The sequence below is a fragment of the Perna viridis genome, chromosome 3 (assembly GCF_037379345.1).
Source record: "Perna viridis isolate PV_CMFRI_1.1 ecotype Kerala chromosome 3, ASM3737934v1, whole genome shotgun sequence".
NCBI lineage: Eukaryota > Metazoa > Mollusca > Bivalvia > Mytilida > Mytilidae > Perna > Perna viridis.
The window spans coordinates 27,831,339-27,850,726 of NC_142447.1; the positions used below are offsets into that span (position 1 = coordinate 27,831,339).

Below are 19,388 nucleotides of genomic sequence, written 5' to 3' on the forward strand. Positions count from 1 at the left end.
TATATGAAAATAGTGGTTTACATATAAATATCATATCAAATTCATTTTTAAAGTAAAAGTTATGAATTCACATACAAAATATGAATTATATTATCTAAATTTTACTGAACCAAAATTGGATATAAAATAACAAAGTTACAGTTTTGAAAATTGGGATTCTTATCATGAAATTGTCAATTGTTTATTAACTTATTAAGTCAGGAAAACTCAGTTTTACTTAAACTTTGTTTTAGAAAAACAATCATTAAAAAAAATCTTTTTAAAACTAGCAAATCAAAAAGGCTACTTTGTTTTCAGCCTAAGACATTTTTGTGTTTAAACCAAATTTGTGTTTCATACATGTAAAAATGACTATAAAACATTGACCAACCTAAACAAGTTCTGACGAGAACAATAAAAAATGTTTAGTAATCATACCTATCTACATTCCCAATTTTGTGGGAGACTCCTGTAATTGAAATCTGTCTCCTACAAGGAAAATGTCTTCTGCACGGAAAACAATATCAAGACTTGGCATGAACAATTAATCAGCATAATCAGTATTATCTTATCAAAGTTTTGATGTAAAGTTGAACCATCACATTTTGAAAAAAATATACTAGTATACTGTGGAAAAGTGTGTCCCACAAAGTCTTCCACATAAAACAGTTGACTTGTGAAAGATCTTCCACATACCCGGTACCCAGTTTCTGAAGTTAACAGGTGTGTTAGTAATGTATAGCTCATTTAGCCACTATTTTGCCATTATTTTAAATATCATTTCGAACAATGCAATTGCATTATACAGTGTAATGATATTGTCTTACTATAGAAATACACAATATATCTGTCTGGCTATAATTTTTGCTACACGATTACAAAAAAAACTTATAATAAAATAAAAGCTTGTTTGAACTATACATTTTATTATAAATATAACAAAATCAATATCACAGATATTATATACTGAGGAGCCAAAACAGTTCTTGTTGTCCATAGTCCTCAAAATATTGTAATCATAAAATTTATCACCAGCTTTCTCTTACAAATTCTGTATTTTATTAACATGTTCATCAGCATTTATTTACACAATTTCAGAAAAGATGATATGCTATCAATGATTACTGCTTTAACACAATTATTTCATTTTTCCCAATGGAAACACCACAAAAAAGTTGACAGTATGAAGAAAATGAAAGAAATATACATTAAGCAAATTTTATTTAATTATTTTGCTTCATATTCCATGGTATCTGAAATTGGTATAACTGATTACAAAAGACCTTCTCAAACCTAATCACAATTCATTAAATTTAATACAAAATTATTGCACACAGAGAATCTACCAGAAGTACCCTGATTTAACTACAGATGAAAAAGAATTACTGTAAATGTACCTGTTACAGGGCAAATTGGAATCCAGAAGGATTCGGAATCCTCCTAGGGCAAATCAGAATTTCAATTTGTCCTAGTCCTAGCAGAAATTGAGATATCCCGATTTATACTAGGGGGATCCGGATCCCACTGAATTTCTCGTAGGATCTAGAATCGGACTAGAAATTTAAGTTAGTAAGATTCTGGACTGTCCTGGCATTTTAAACTATAAAATTTTTTGAACACTGAATTCAAACTACATTTAATAATATTTTATTCAATCGAGCTACAATATGTGATCAAGTTAAAACAATAAAAACACAACTTTTTCAATATTTTGAACAATTTTAAAATTTTCTTAAGAAACACTTTACTTATTGCAACACTTAGTAGTAAGATTCTGTTTGTGGCATTTAGTTGAACATATTAGCTTTGATTTCCGACACAAACATCTCAAAGAGTTACATTTGCCATTGCAATTGCACATGGATGAAAGTTGACAGTCCTTGTGGCAAATTATCCTCATATTCCGCTAGTTTTTCATAAAACAATCTTTTATGGTCTTCCATGTTATCACTTACCATTTAATGATAATAAATGACCACAATTTTAAACAGAGTTCAAAGGATTAAAAGTCAGGTCACGGGGATTATCCAATTTGGGATCAATAAAATATCTTAAATACTTTTTTAATAAAAGATGATTAGACAATTATTTTATCATTGTACATGTATAACCAAGACATTTTCAGTTTTTTTCTTTATTTACATGTATTATAAGTTTTTAATGTACACTCATTTAAGTCAGGACAATCCGGAATCCTCCAAAGGCAAATTGGGATATCTCAATTTGTCCTAGTAGAAATTGGAATTCTGATTTGTACTGGATTTAAACCAGTGCAAATCAGAATTCCAATTTCTACTAGGACAAATTGGAATTCCGATTTGCCCTAAGAGGATTATGGATCATCCTAGATTCCAATTTGCCCTGTAACATACACATGTACTTCAGTAAAATTATAAATGCATATCATGCCAACAAAGTACTTTGAGTTGTTGCACCACTAGGGTAGGTCATACCTTATATTTCTGCTCATTAGAATTTCCATCTTTTCAGGAAGGTTCTTTGACAAACTTGAAAATTTCAATAAAAAAATAGGTCACCAACTTGATTCTGAGATAACTTATTTTGTATTTATCATGTTTTCAGGCAAATTATTTCTGCTTGAAATGGACTTTTAAAAATCTTTACATTATTTTTTTTTGGTCAAAATATCTTTTCAAAATACTTAAAAATGGGAAACCTGTCTAAACCAAGCCATGAAGACATAGAAAATCTTTTTTAACAGATATTGCTTTATGTCCAATTAAGTTATTTTCAATGCATTTTACCGGTAAACTTGTATAAACTGAAAATCTGTCTAAACAACAAAAATCTTTCAATAAAAAAGGATTGAATCAGACAGGTTTCAATGTATCAAACACTAAAAAGAAACCAAAACATATATCTGCACAAGTTTGAAAGATGACCAAAAAATTCTTTATGTAATAGGTTAAATCTACCTTTTTAATTGATTCCATCAAAATTTCAGTCATACATGATTGCTCTTTTAAACAGTTCTAAGTTAAGCAAATTTCTCTTTCAAAAATATACTTTCTATCTCCTAAATACACAAATAGCACCATTATAAAAAATGTATTGCACACAAAACATGACCTAAACACTAGTTCATGAAAATTTCCTCTCTATATCGTGGGGTAAGAACATATGACAAAAAAACTTGGCTATATGTTTACTGGTAATGACTAGTTTTGTCATTTATTCAGCAAATTCTTCTAAAGAATTAAAAAAAAAACAACCCTGAGTTTTCTTTAACCAGACTAAATAGTAATATCTTTGTAAGAAGAAAACAATTAACATTAAAATGTGAATTAGAATGTATTATCCAATAATTCCAACAGTTTTAGCTTTGGTCCCATGTGGCAGAGATCAATAAAACCCAAGTACCATTTCACTCTGAGACATTCTGTACTATTCTGACCAGTAGATATATGTCTGTATAGAAAACGGTGGGATCTTTTGGTTTATATATCCATTATCATCATCTGCTATGGTCATCATTGCTTCTTTATAATCACTGAAAAAAACTGTTCATGTTACACCAAGAATTATAGTTTATATACTCTATTTTTAAAACTTATAACACAATAAACTAGCTCTAATTGTTGTTTCTCTGCATTCTTATCAATGCATTACCGGAAAAAATTCTATTTGAAAAATATAAAAACTGTGATAGTCAGTGCACAATAAATATAATGTAGAGCAGTGATTTATCAAATGTTCCCTGTGTAATAAATATTTATAATTCACATGAGAAATATTTTCATTAATTTCACACTCAGACTTTCTCCTGCCAAAACATCACAGCACAAATATCAATCAGCTGATCACAAATTAATTTTTTGTTGCTGAAAAGGGCAATAAATAATGGAGAATATCTATATAATAAAAAGAGAAATCAATTGGCTATTGTGAATAACCCAAATATATTTACTCATGCCAAGACTGCTTGAAGAATGAACTTGTGATCATACATGTATTTACTCATGCCAAGACTGCTTGAAGGATTAACTTGTGATCATAAATTGTATTTTGGTTTAATATTTAATCTTTCCAATAATTTATCCAACTATAAACAGCTTCTCTGAACACGTTCTTTAGACCTTTTCCCTTATTCTATCTTCAATGATACAGTTCATTGCTTACCTATTTAAAACTATGACAACATATCCATCATCAGGACGTTTAAACGCTACACATTCTAATACTCCACAGGATGCTTCTATCCTGATAGAACCCTCTGGTAAAAATTTACTGAAAGCATACATAATTAACGTACCATGAAATATTAATGTACAAGTATAAATTAGGTTAAATCAAAAGGTAGTACTAAATAAACCAGAGGCTCCGAGGAGTCTTACCTGGTTCATTTTTTGCCTTTCAAAGGTAAAGAGAAGTGCTCCTACAACTTTGACACAATGAAGATGTTTTAGGCTTTATTGTAAAGATTGTTTTGTCAACTGAAATTTTTTATCTATCTACTGTTTAGCAGGTAATTTCTGCAAGGTCCTATTTTAGCATGTCTTAATGGTCTGTCAAAAAAAAAAACACCAAAATAAATTCCGAAAAATATTTACTCTGAGCTTAAGTACACAGTGCACCACTCAACAGTCGCTAGATATGCAAAAAATATGTTTACTTTTTTACTTCATAGTTACCTAGTTTTACATCCACCAAAATAACCCACCAAGTGGTATTATACTTTTCAAGATAATAGCAAAAAAAACTGTAACTGGAGACTAAAAAATGCATGAATCATTCACCTGACTTGATCAGCAACATTCAATTTTCATAAAGCAGCCATGTTCATCTTGGATAAAAATTAACCCTGTCAGAGAGTAACCCAAGGCAACCAAGATTCTAACGGAAATCAAAAGAATGTGTTTCAGGGATGGAGACCAGACATGGAATAATAGACACACACACAACAAAGAACATAAAATTACCAAAGTAATACATACAAGGCAACAAAAGTGACTGAGGGACTCAGATTCCACTAAATACTGCGAGCCTGAACCAGGTGCACCAGTAGGATAAGCATTCTATGCTTTTCTAGAAACATCCACTGAGTTAATTATAAAAAAGTAAAGTCCAGGGTAGACGAAACAGGAAAGGAAAACTATGACAGGTTGAACAAATTAGAATTAGATACAGCTTAACATCTATTAAGTAGTCATCTTTGGGCAATGGAAAAAAAATAGCTGTCAATAGAGGTGACCTTTCAAAAGAGGTTTGGTCAAATGCTATAATTTTCAAAGTTCAAAGTGAACAGTTGAATTGATGCATATATATACTTTGTGTCAAACTGATTTAACATTATTTTATTACTTATTACCTATCAGTAAGTAGATTTCAACATCATTTGACAATTCCATTTACTTTACACATGCATTTGTTTTTATTAGCAATATCAATCAGGCCAATCAATCATTAAATCACTGACACTTAGGCAACCTCATTTAAACAATTGTAATACTATTTGTAATTCTCAGGTTTTTTACAGTGAACGAGCTGTAGATTTAAATCGTTCCAAATGTATGACTGTTATAAACAAACAAAATGTCTTTTTTGGACTAAAATGGATGACCACTAACCATGTTCAAAAGGAGGCTGCTGAATGGAGATAGAATTTATAGGGCTAAATTGAAAATGAAGGTTCAATTAAGTTAACTGCTTGTTTGAGGTGACTTGACTGTAACGGCAGGGGTGACTGTATATGCAAAAAAAAACCTTCTGTCTGACCTCTATGTTCTATTTTTAGAAACTGCTGCCATGTTTGTCGACGAATCAAAAATCCCCACATCAGTTCTATGCACAAAGCCCTAAGGAACATTCATATTAAGTTTGGTTGTAATTGGTTCAGTATTACTAGAAGAGAAGGGTTTTGAAAAAGTAAAAATGACAATGACAACTACAGATGGCAAGTGATGGCAATAACTCACATGGCCCTTTGAGCTAGGTGAGCTAAACAAAGTATTATTTGGCTTTCAAGGGCAATAACTCTAACAAGGAGTCATCCTACAACTTTGAATGAATTGAGACTTTTTGAAAGACTTATTGTGAAGATCATTTCATCAATCAAAAGGTTTTTTTTTATCTGTATCTTTTATTGTTTCAAGCATTATATTGACTAAAAACTGCAAAAAAATATGATTTTTTGCCTTTCAAGGGCAATATAACTCTAACAAAGAATTCTACAACTTTGACCAATGAAGACATTTATAGGGTTATTCAAGATAATGAATGTGGGTCACCTTCATTTTTCTCTATACCTCATAGTCTTTGAGATAACCTTAAAATAAGGGGCTTTATGCCTAAGTTCTATAAATGGATATTGGGGCCATTTTTTAACAGATCAAAAATCCAAACAAAACTTTTGTACAGGACACCCTAAGGACCATTCATGCAATCTTTCATTAAAATCAGTGAAGTAGTTTCAGAGATGATGTTTGAAGTAAAAAGTTTACTGACAATGACAACAGATGCCAAGTGATAGCAAGAGCTCACAAGGCCAGGTGAGCTAAAAAGTAGCAAGAGGCTGTCAGGAGCCTGAATTGCTCACCTGGTTAAACTTTTGCCTTTTAAGGGCAATAACTCTTAACAAGAAGTTGTCTGACAATTATGACTCCATGAAGACTTTGGTAGGACTTATCATGAGGATCATTTCATCAATTGAAGGTTTCATTCTATCTATTATAGTTTTCAAGATATTGACTGAAAACTGTAAAAAACGTAATTTTTTGCCTTTCAAGGGTAATAACTCTTATATAGAGTCGTCTGACAACTTTGATCCCTGGACACATTTGTAGGCCTTATAATAAGAATAATTTCAGAAATTGAAAGTTTCATTCTATTTATCATAGTTTACATATAGACTGAAAACTGTAAAAAAAAAAAGTCATTTTTCACCTCTCAAGGGCAATAACCCTTACATGTAGTCGGCTGACAACTTTGATCCCTCAAAGACTTTTGTCAGCCTTATAATAAGGATATTTCAGCAATTGAAAGATATTGGCCAAACCTAACGAATTTGGAGATATATGCAAAAAACTATTGTACGACCTCTATGTTCTATTTTTAGTAAAGGCGGTCATGTTTTTTTAACCGATCAAAAATCCAAACAGTCATTTTGTTAAGGATACCCTAAAAAACAAAAATACCAACTTTCATTGAATTCTGTATACTGGGTTCATACACCTTTTTTTGTTCCAATTTTCCAGGACTTTACTGGGACTTTTCAAGGATTTTTAAAAAATATTCCATACCCAAAAACCACAAACACTTGTGGATCTTTTTTCAATTAGTTTTTCAACTATTGTAAGCATATTTATGTATGGCAAATATTTTGAATACATTCATAAAGCTGGTATGTGTTACCATGACTTCTAACAGGAGCAAAATCTAAGCTTCTTAAGTTCCAGCTTTACCCAGATTAGACTGCTTTGACCTATAAAAAACTTAGCACCAATTTTGTGAATATTTCGGCCCTTCAATATGTTTTGGCCAACGTAGCTGATTCCCCCACGTTTGAAATGTCAATGTCTTTTGCACAGATTGTGCACCTAGCCTTTCCTGCACCACCTCCCCTCTGAAGCTTACACTTGTATTCTTTTTCAACCCACTTGGGTTGAAAATTAGTTTTCTGGCATTTTTTTTTTAAGGTCATGATGTTTTGACACCGATTAAATATGGCTCCCTTTATGACATTCACAAACGGAAACTAGTCCTTGAACACTTACAGATTATTCCTTCTTGACTTAACTTCCTGAACCTGAGATACAGAAGACTGTAGATTGCTTATTTCAACAACTAATAAAACAATATGTCATTTGAATAAAATTCTATGACTTTTCAAGGACTTTTAGCAAAAATACAGGAATCAATGACTTTTCAAGGCCTTTAATTTTCAAAATGAAATTCCATGACTTTCCAAGGATTCAAGGACCCATATAAACCCTGTGTATAGTGGTTTCAAAAATGTCCAAAAATGACAATAACTCCAAAATGGGTCAACAGATTTTCACCAAAATTTGACTGCAGATTGATCTCATCATGCTGAATACTTTTTCCCAATGTCAGAATTTGGCTAAACCTAAAGGTTTTGGAGATATATGCAAAAATCTGCTGTCTGAACACTATGTTCTATTTTTAGTAACAGCGGCCATGTTTTGAACCAATCCAAAATCCAAATGGTCATTTTGTTAAGGATACCCTAGAAAACAAAAATACCAACTTTCATTGAATTCTGTATGGTAGTTTTTGAAGAAGATTTTTGAAAGTAACAACATTAAAAATAGAAAAAAACAACCAAAAAGGGCAATAACTCCAACATGGGTCAACAGATATCACCAAAATTTGAACGCAGATAGATCACATTATGCTGAATACTTTTATCCATGTCAGAATTTGGTTAAACTTAACAGTTTTGCAGATATATGCAAAAATCTGCTGTCTGACCCATATGTTCTATTTTTAGTAATAGCAGCCATGTTTTTTTTATCGATCAAAAATCCAAACAGTCGTTTTGTGCAGGATACTCTAAGGAACAGTCATTATAAATTTCATGCAAATCTATTCTGCAGTTTCAGAGCAGAAGATGTTTGAAGAAATTGTTAATGACAACAATGACGACGTCGACAACGGACACCAAGTGATGGCAATAGCTCACATAGCCTACAGCCAGGTGAGTTAAAATGAGTTCTTCTAAAGAGATTTATTGTTTGCTTTTCTTCACTGTATGGACAGATTAACTTTCTAATTAAAGGTTCCTTTTCTATAGACAAAGCAGTACCTAGAAAAGCAGAGGGTAGGTTACTCAATAGATGCCCACGGGCCAAGATGCTCACAGGCTTTGATAGAAATCAGGGTGCATGTTGACTCATTCGGGTAGTTTCAGTGTTTTTTCCTTTTTTTTTTTTTGATTCTACCTCAACTTTCTTTAGTTGGTTGAAGTTTCTTAAATCAAGCACATGATCTTACAATCTTATCAAAAAATGCTGAATAAATCTCTAAATTATAAGAATTGATTTTTGCTTTAAACCTGCATTTCTTTGGATTTTTGTTCTTGACATATCAATTCATATTGTATGTGAGACGTGCATCTTCCCAAATTTTTCCAAGTTTAAATTAACAAGTACAAACCTATACAACAGCAATTAAATAACTGAAAAACATTTTAGTGTTTTCAATGGAAATGCTCTTGCAATTTCCTTATTGGTATACCTAAAATGTCCCATTGCATAGAACATCGGCTGTTTATAAAACTCATCATTGGCTGCATTTACTATGATAGGACTGTCCACAAAATTTTTAACCCAGTTTGGTCCACCTTTCATATCTAAGGCTAAATTCCAGTCTGTCCAACCAGTTACCCAATGATTCAAATCCTAGAAGAGAGAATGTTTTATTGTGAGAAGTCCATACCTTTGTTAGTGTCTGTTTTTAACTTGTCTATTTATACAATGTAACTACATACAGTATCCACAAGCTATAAGATAAAGATAAGAAATCAAGTATAGAGGAAAAGACAAACTTAAAAAGAGACAACAAAATGCATTTATACAATTGTGGGCTATGGTTGCTCACATACATTCACTACTGTTCAGAGTGCATAAATTACAAATTTATGCCTAATGTAAAATAGTAAAATCCTTCTATTTTTGGATTGAGATCTTCCTAAATATTTGATTCTAATGCTGCTAATTAGAGATAACTCCTTGAAACACATTTACAGCAAGCATATCAAAATATGCAATATATATGATTCATATTTTTCCTTTTAATAATGTTCAGTTTTGTTTGAAAGATGAACAAAGTAATGACAGTATTGCCAATAACCATGTACATGTACTCCCTATATCATAAGGAATTAATATTGTAAACTTATTTCACACAACTGTTCTCCACTGTATTAAAGTTTTTGAAGACAAATTATACATTCATAGAGGGAAATGCATAATACTTTATATCAGGAAGTCTTCCTATTTACAATTGTACATAAATTTCCTAGCTTGAATTAAAAAGAAATCCAGAAATAGAAAGTAACTTCACACTGAACATTGAACCATGACATATGTGAAAAATAATTGGGTATTTTGGGGCACTGCAAGGGGTATTTAAATTAATCTAACGTACATACATGATATATATAAGTAATTCTAGATGTTATCTTGGTAAGGAAAGACATATAACTAAAATCCTTTATAAATTGACAAGTGTGATGCCACATGCTTTCTTTCAATCTATTTTGATGATCAGCACCCAAGCTGACAGATTTAATACATTGTACTGGCATTCTTTCATGTGTCAAATTGATTCCTTATTAGGGTGTCAAAATATACTACTAAGTAAAACAATTTTACCTGTAATTGGCCTTTTGAAGTATACTTTATGAAAAAAAAAGACCAGAAGGGAAGGGGGACATTATATTTTAACACCAATTTCTCTCTTTTTTTTTAAGATCTAATACTTTAACTTTTCAGGGAAATATTTGCTGTGTCTTTTCTTAAAATTCTTTATGTAGCTGCAAACTCAGTGAAAATTAGACACACAAGAAAAAATCTGATAAGCGGAAAGAAACAATACAACAACCCTTGACAAGCTTTGGAAAACTTGTAAAGCCAGACCGGTACAACTGGAATCATAATCCCTTTTCACATAATAGGGAGAATTCCTTAAAAGGACAAGTTATGTGTATGTATACCGGGTAATCATTCTACATGCATTAGTATGCCAAAAAATAGGCAACAACAATTAAAAAAAAACTGCAATGAGGTGGACACCAGCAGGAAAAAGGAATAGAGGTCATCCAAAAGAAACTTGTAGAAAACCAGTGGAGAAGAAGATGGCAGAGTGTGATTGGAGTTGGAGCCATATCAACACAATGGCAACTGACAGACAGAAACAGCAATCCTAAGTAAAGCCTAATGTACAATCCAAAATGAAGAGGATTGGGTAGGTATTAATAAAAAATAAAAAAAAAACTTTTAAATAAGTTAAATAAGCATTTAATACTCAATCAAAATTTGGAGTACAAAACGGGTGCATCAGGTAGGGTAAAGACATTATTTCTAGAAAACTACTTTAAAATTTAACAGATGTACAATCTAACTTTCTAACATACCTGAATGATATCATGAGCATATCTCTGAGCTCTTCCCCAATCCCCAAGAGAAACTACAGGTAGAGGCAGCAATGGTATATGTTCTACACAGGCCTCTGTACCAAAAATAAAGAAACCTGGGTTGTTCTTATGAGTCAGATCCAAAGATGATATTGGAGCAAGTCCATCCAGATACCAGTGTACTGCAACACCTGATACGTACTGCCTAGCTTCTTCATCTTCATATATCTGAAAAAAAATATTTTCTTTTTTATTTTATTAATATAACACACCATTCTTCAAATGTACAAGGGCACTGTAGAGATACTGGTAATTCAAAATGACAAGATGGTGCTAAGAATACCCCACTTCACCATTTCTGTCAAACCTGGAAAGGGCAGACATGATACAAGTCATCATGTAAAACCAATATACAAAATATCTAAGCATTCCCTATGACAGAAGCAGAAAAAATCTGTTACAGAAAAGTGTGATAGATGGAAAACATGATTGCATAAATGTGGATATGATAATACATAAGATAAGAACACATTGAATCAATAATTTACAAATTTCACAAAAAGTTGTGTAAAATCAGTAGTAAGTAATGAAGAAAACAGAAATAACAGGGGAATGCCGGGATGGAGGAATGGACTGACTTACATCTACTTAAAAGTAGGGGTAAAACAATCATCCCTCTACCCTGTCACGTTTTCCCACACCTTATTGAGCATACACTTATGCTATACTTACTATATCTGCCCAGTAAGGCAGTAATAACCTCTGATCATCCAGAACCATTAGTTTGACATCTTTATATCCTGCTTCATGTAAGGCAGGACCAAGATCCTTTTTTATAAAGTCCCTTTGAGTCTGTGCTGTCCATCCCATGGCTTGGAATGTAAAGTTTGCAATATTGCCATCAGTGGGTTCATTCTGGGCAGTTATTCCCCATAGCCTTAAACCTTCCTTAGCATATGCATCTAAAAATCTATACAAAATACAAGGTAGGTAGAACTGTGAAATGTATTTTAAAAAAGCTTCAAAATACACCAAGGACACACAATTTTCAAATCTGGACTAAATACTGAGTGGCATTTTCACAATCTAACAATGACACCCTTAAAACATTTTTTTTTTTAAATGCTTGACAATGAATTGCCAAAAGGCCAAATTAAAGCAAAAAAATCCAAATCTGATAGATCAGTTATTAATGCTTAAAGCAGCAATATCCAGCGAAACTAAAAATACAAAACAACTCACATTGCACCAATACACACCAAACATGAAATCATCTTATGTAGGAGCAGAAAAGTAGGCAATTAAAATTCCTATATACATATTTCTATAAACCAAAGAAAAGTGTAATTGAAAGTGTGACAGACAGAAGACAGAAGGTCGGGCTAAAACTGCAAGAGTTTTCCTGCCATTTTAAATTTTCAAGTTTTCTACAGATTTCAAGGAAGAAACCAATTCCCCTTTGGTCTATTCCTGATTTAAATTATTTCTCAACTCTCTAAGGTAAAAATTAAGAATTTATCATGCTAGCTAAACCTCACATGTTGAAAATTTTAAATTTACCATCTTGAGTGGAGATATAAATTAAACCATTCATTACTGAAGGAGAATCTGTATATAGATCCTTCCTTCCTAGTGGAGATAAACAAAAACCTTGTAAGATTTTCTGCACCTCATATTGACATTCAGCACATATCTATTACCTACTTTACATAGTATTGTGCCCAAGCCTTATAAAACTGCCCTCCAGGTTGCCCTTTTAATGTGCCCTGTCCTGTCATATTGTCATTTGTTTTCATCCAAGCTGGGGCACTCCATGGGCTTCCAAATATCAGTAATGTTCTGTTACTTAGTTCTTTTGCTCTTTTCAAGTATGGCACCTGCAAAATAAATAGCATGTAGAAACTAAACAGAATTGAGAAAAAAGCAAGGGACAAAACTACAGTAAATTCATGTTATTAATGAGATCAACTGATTTCAACAAAAGGGTATAAATATCACAAACTGTAAGTTATATAAAACAACTATTCATCAATTTAAGCAGTGTTTTACAACAGTTTAAAGGACACAGTCTTGAGAGTGATAGGATAAAAGTTATCTTACATATGAATTATTAAAAATCATTACACTGGAAAAATTCAACTGTCTTACTTTCAACTGATATATAGTTAAAAAAAAAAATTAACCTTATATTTTACATCCTCCATGGCCAAAGAAAACTTGGTTTGATTGAAATCCTTGTCATTATCATTGTAGGAGTATGGGTGAGTTGAAAAGTCACAACTTGCCATAGGAATTCTGGCAACATTATATTCTAGTCCTGAAATTACGATTTAAATTTAAGGCAGAAGTATAAAAAATAGAACAAGTTATTGCATGTATAAAGCAGGGGGCAATTACACTATACCACAAGTTGATTTTCCCATTTTCTCTTTCTGTGGTAGACATTTCACATTATTATCATTTTCAACTTTTTAGATGACTGATACAACATAAAAGTTTAAATATTTGTTTCTTTCAGGAAGGACATGTTGCCTGGAACAGAAATTATAGAAGTAAACAGAATAATTGTTTTCAGCAAATTAGATAATAAAATGCAGGTCAAACCCTAAACAGTTGGATTATCAAGAAAATACTTGTTTTTGGCCCCCTTTGTGGCCCTTATTCTTACTTGGCTCATATCACAACCCCAAATATCAATCACAGTCTTCCTTTTGTGGTATGGGACCTTGTAATAAAATGTATATGATATCCATACATTTTTACTCAAGTTTTTATTTTGACATAAGGAAAATGCTTGTTTAAGGCTTTTTTTGGCCCCTTATTCCTCCAAGGTCCAAGTCAACCCCCAAAATCAATCCCAGTCTTCCTTTCCTGATATTGTAACTGGAAACACAATTTCAAAGAGATTCATTTACTAATAGTCAAGTTATTGTAAAGACATGTTTTATAAAGATCTCCTGACTAAAGCTAAAATTATTGCACAAAAACCAAGCGTCCATGGCCAACAACAGAGCCACACCAATATACGACCGCAAATTGTTCATAGTAGTATATAAACTGTGTGCCTTATAATGGTTAAAACACAGTAATTTTCTTGCGTCTTAGTTTTTTCACTTACATGCAGAAGGTCATTAAGAAACCCAACACATTTCCTCTTTGTTACTAACCATCATGTGAATAGTATGCTTTTATGAGATTATCAGCTGTTCCACTAGAAAGACTTGCAATATTGATCCCAGCAGCATCTGTCATTGCTCCACCAAACCCAAACACTTTCTGGTAGGTTACATTCTTATTCAACTTTATTACTACAGAAAGTATTGTGCATAATGTATATAGGTAAGTAAAAATAAAATGAACTATCTCTAAGTATTGAAATACTTGGAAACCAAATAAGATCAAGTTTATTGCATGTACTAGTACAACTCCCAATTGATCCAGTTTTAAGAGGTCACAGCTTTCAATTATCATCCACAAATCAACTTTTCATTTTTCAATAAAATAAAATTAAAAAGAGGGATTGCAAATAACTGTAAAATATTTATGTGCTAAAATTCTACACAAAAATCCATAAAAGAAAGATTATAAACTAAATTACATAGTACTCACAGTTGGTATCAACAGCTGCCATTTGTTCAAAATAATATATAATTTGAGTGAGTCGTCCCCCTTGAGCTGCAGACTGGTATTGGGCATAGACAGACTTCCCTCGTTTATACACCTGCTCAGGGTAATCACAGTAAGTAGAATTACAGGCACAAACAAAAGAACTGGACACTCCAAATGTCTTCTTGTTACAAAAAGTCGGTAGACCAAGTACTGAAAGGTAAAATCTTTCCTAAAATCAATCATGCTTTCTTGTTGTTAAAAAACAAATCAACATTCTTCATCTTAGTACTTTACATACTTTTCTCAAGGTTATTCAAAAAATGGAAAAAAATCGTAGTTAAAACTAATTCTCAAATCCATTTATTTTCATTTGAAAAAAATATGATTTTTTTAAATCATCTAATTTCAACCAATATTAGATCTAGCTGTGTAGTATTTGGTAATTGTTTATATTTTGTAAAATGTTCTGAAGAGATATATTATCAAAAATACATAGTTTGTAAACTTCTCTGTTAATCATTAATGTATCACCTTCGTACATTTTGTCCCAATAAAATAATATGAAAATGTTCAAAACTTTGCTATGATATGCACTCTTATTTTCTCACAATTTGTCATTGGAATTTATAGTAAACATTAAAACATGTTCAATAATGGAAACACTTCAAGTGATTAGTAAGACCTATGGGGAATTTCAGTTCTTCAAGGATTGTTTTTGACCAAGTTATTCGAAATAACCAACTTGAAGGCAATTCATGCTCCAAGAACCGCAAAGTGGTTTACGAACAAGTGTAAACTGCCCTTAAGTTTGTTGTGCAGGCACAACTTGGTCAAGATAAAAAACAATCCTTACAATTTAATTTCCAATCGATCTTGTTAAAATTAAGACTTGCCTTTGCATGAAAGCCTTATCTGGTTTGACATTATTTGAATTGTGGAATGTGGACTGTTCAAAGTTAAAGGCTTCACAGTACCAAGGTTATGGAAAATATGTGTGTATCTTGCCCAGGTGAGAAATAAACAATCAAAATAAATAATTAGTAAATAGCAGGAAAATAGTTAAGAGCACTAAAGTGTCCTTTTCACTATCATACAATTTGCACCATTTGATGTATAAGAATAGTACAAGGATAGGATACAAGGATACAAATACCTTTTTCACAAAACTAGAGTTTCATCTGAAGTATCTTCCCAGCAGAATTCACCAGGTGAAGATGCAAATAATGGTGCAGTCAGTTCATGTCCAGTACAAGTACTGAACAAAATGCTGACTGGCCACCTTTGCCCGGCCTTTCAATTAAAAGGTAATTCACTATTTTCTCAAAAAACATCTTTAATTGAAAATGGTGCATTCTTTCCAGGAAACTATGCTAAAAGTGTGACAACATTCCTGTCATCTCAGGTTCCAGATGTTAACACAGCATGCTGCATTTAAATGAAAATTGCATTTGTACAATGTATGTTCCCCTATTATTATTTTTTCCATAAAACTGACCCTAATTACCTGTCAATGGAAATAAATAATGTGTGTGGTCAAGTGAACATGAGTTTTAACTCAACAGGTAAGAGCCAGGTATTGTTCATTTGAACAGGAACATACTGACCCTGTTTGAATACTTGATCATCATTATTGAAGGTCAATGAAACAGTTGATACAAAATAAATATGGTTCGAGAAATGCAGCATGCTTCCACAAAAAGAAAATACTTTTTAGCTCAGTAAGGGTCATATATTGGGTTTGTTTTGAAAAGTGATGCACAGTTCTCACACAAAGATTTAATTTTGAAAACAGTTAATAAAACATCAATTGGTCTATCCTTGTATATGTCAATTAGTGGTTCTCCCTGACCTGCATAATGTACACTACACTCAGCGACATTTGTTTCTCTAACACTCAGGTCCGACCTGAGTGAAACTTGGTGTTACACCAACATATTGAGTGTTTACCACCCAGATTCCACCTAGCCAACACCACCTGTTTGTATATTGCAATAGGCGTAAAATTAAATATGGCATAACAGGGAATTAATTGTAAGATATGATGTATATTGTGTTTCTGTTTCTCATGTAATTCATAGCACTCCAGTTCAGATAAAAAATATTGCCATGTCATTAAAAATTTGGCATCATCTTTTTTTTATATTTTGTACAGATTTATTATTTGTTGATGTGTTGCTTTTTTATTTACAGCTACATCCAATGAGTAGAAACATTACTTCATATTTTTATCAAGTAATAATGCAATCTTTTGTTATTTTAATTTTGTGTTTGTAAATTGATAATTACTATTTATAAATATAAATAAAACCCTTTGAAAGTATTTGTTATTGTAATTTGATTTGAGTGACAGACTTGTAAAAACAGTCTAGTGACGCTTTTAGTTTCTGATAGTTTTAGTCAGATCAATGGTAAAGGAAAACTATTGACCAAACTTTACAACAAGCCTAATGACTTTTCATTCAGAATAGTCAACTTTCCTTTCATCTGAGGCAACATCCCTTCAGCACCTGCGTTTGGAGAGTTTATATCACAATTCATATGTTGTGCCAGAGCTTGCCAAAACTATGCAGACTTTTTGTATCATGCTAGAATTCTAACAAATAGGCTTCTGGAACTGGGTTATGTTGCTACAAGAATGAAGTCATCACTACAGAAGTTTTATGGCCTTCATCATGAACTCGTGGATCGTTATGGTGTATCCATCTGCGCCATGAAAACTGATTTATTCAACATGCCATAGTTTTCCTTTCCTCGATTGTCTACCCGGACTTGACTTTTATGAGCAACTTGGTAGGTGTTTCTCGAAAAGCAGAGGACGCTCACCCTACCGGTGCACCTGGTCTATGCTTCCAGTTTTCAGTGGAGTCCAAGTTGCTCATTTGCTTTTGTTACTTTGTATGTATGATTTTAGTTACTTCATGTTCTTTTGTTGTGTATGTCTGTTTTCCATGTATGGTCTTTGTCCCTGGATTACATTCTTTTGATTACCACTATAACCTTGGTTCCCTTGATTATTCTTTAAAAATTGACAAGCTTTTCCAGAAATAAAGATACTAATTACAAGTCCCAAGACATCTATATAATGCGTACACAAGAATTGTTAAGTAGAAGCCCTATATAAGGACTGGGAACATAGTCAGTAACAATTATTAATAGCTTATATATAAGTTACAAGATGTTGATGCTGACCTGTGTTTACTCCCGTATAAAAATAATCCCTTGACGAACCTCACACATATATAGTTGTCCATTTTTAGAAATTTAAATGAACACATTGTTTACTATGTCTCCGATGTCTGTCTGGTCATCACATGGACTGCAATTAGTTATAACAAAATACAGGACAGTTATGAAGTGTGTATCAACAATAAATAACTTATTTTTTTTACAATTTTCATGGTATAAATATATGTCAATCTTTAATACCACATGCTAATCATCTCAACCGCTGTTTTATTGTGTCTTGGATTAAACCTGGACAAATCAACTAGTATCGATTTCAGCGATTTGATTAAGAATTTTCACATGTCCTCCAGACTCCCTAGTGATTTTCAGCGGTCCTAAATGAATTTTGGAGAATCAATGACCTGGGAGCTCGGGTACTAACGTCCATATTGACCGCAGAGATCAATTAGATTAACTTCACTGTGCTGGGCGATTTCACATCCAGGTCATTGATTCTCCATACACAATAAACAACCTGAATATATGATGTCCAAGATGGGTAGATGTAACACTTAATTACACACTGTGAAAAAAATATGACTGCCTGGTACGAGATCACAATTAATACCCCTTGACTGTGGAAGTTGTGATTTGGTCCTATGGAAGAAGGTAAAAATTTAGGACATTTGGCAGTGGTCACTTTTCGTGTCTATGGGGTCTCCGAAGCAAAGTTGCTAAAAATAAAAAATGATGGTGAATTTTTCTGGCACTCTTATAGAAATCTGCTTTTATACTTGTTTCCATATAGGTGAAGTTTTATTGAGTTTGTAGCGGTGGAATTTTTTTTATATGTCAAGATGAGTCTGTTGAAATGCACTACGAAATTAATGGTGTCCTCGTACCTGACACTGTGTTTAACCAACTCACATGGATTTAAAACTCCAACTTGAGTGTTAGAGAAACACAAGTCACTGAGTGTAGTGTAGTCTGGAAGATAGGTAGGTCTAATCAAAGAGCATCCTTGATATCATACTCATAGGACACATGTCATGTACATGAAAACATGCATATAGTGTAGACCATTTCTTCACATGCACTTATAACGTGATAACTAATGATAACACAAGGGGCTCGAATTTTTTTTTCTGGGACAAGCGAGATAAGCCACAAGTCTAATCCCTTTTCGGATTCGGCGCTGGATTTATTTTTTGTATTGACCACCTCGGGCTCGGTGATCACAAGTCCAAACCAATGGCAATGCTCACGAAAATTCAGAGCGACCTGATAGTCACGAATTATAAACATAAGAACCTGTTACTATAACTGAAAATACATAAGTATTATATGAGAATCAACCATGTACCGATTGGAAATATGCAGTTCAAAATAAACAGAATATCTTTTCCACCCATCTTGTCATCTGCTAGGGACTACCTAACTTGTCCTAAGTCATGGATTGCACAATACACAAAATGACTTGATGATATAATTTATTTGATTTACTCTTCAATAACCTTTT

At 32.5% G+C, this 19,388-nt stretch overlaps 1 protein-coding gene across 3 annotated transcripts; it reads right to left on the bottom strand.

Moving 5' to 3' along the window:
- Positions 1–878: 878 nt before the first annotated feature.
- LOC148621693 (lysosomal acid glucosylceramidase-like) lies at positions 879–19,324 on the bottom strand. Of its 3 annotated transcripts, none has more exons than XM_088576328.1 (10): positions 19,233–19,324; positions 14,705–14,914; positions 14,263–14,403; positions 13,279–13,412; positions 12,800–12,972; positions 11,828–12,065; positions 11,096–11,323; positions 9,196–9,359; positions 4,120–4,227; positions 879–3,490 (listed from the first exon to the last, which is right to left on the bottom strand). In XM_088576328.1, exons 1-10 carry the CDS (start codon positions 19,279–19,281, stop codon positions 3,385–3,387), a joined length of 1,551 nt encoding a protein of 516 aa, XP_088432454.1. In that variant the 5' UTR covers positions 19,282–19,324; the 3' UTR covers positions 879–3,384. The 3 variants fall into 3 exon arrangements, with proteins under 3 accessions (XP_088432454.1, XP_088432456.1, XP_088432457.1); XM_088576330.1 differs by having other exon boundaries at positions 19,181–19,287; XM_088576331.1 differs by lacking the exon at positions 19,233–19,324 and adding an exon at positions 15,858–16,020.
- Positions 19,325–19,388: the final 64 nt, after the last annotated feature.

Coding starts and splice junctions, on each gene's coding strand:
- LOC148621693 (XM_088576328.1), bottom strand. CDS start 19,281: ATGGGTGGAAAAGATATTCTGTTTATTTTGAACTGCATATTTCCAATC. Junction 11,324..11,827: donor TGCCTTACTGGGCAGATATA/GTAAGTATAGCA, acceptor ATTTTTTTTCAG/ATATATGAAGATGAAGAAGC. Junction 3,491..4,119: donor GTTGTCATAGTTTTAAATAG/GTAAGCAATGAA, acceptor AGTTTTTTTCAG/TGATTATAAAGAAGCAATGA.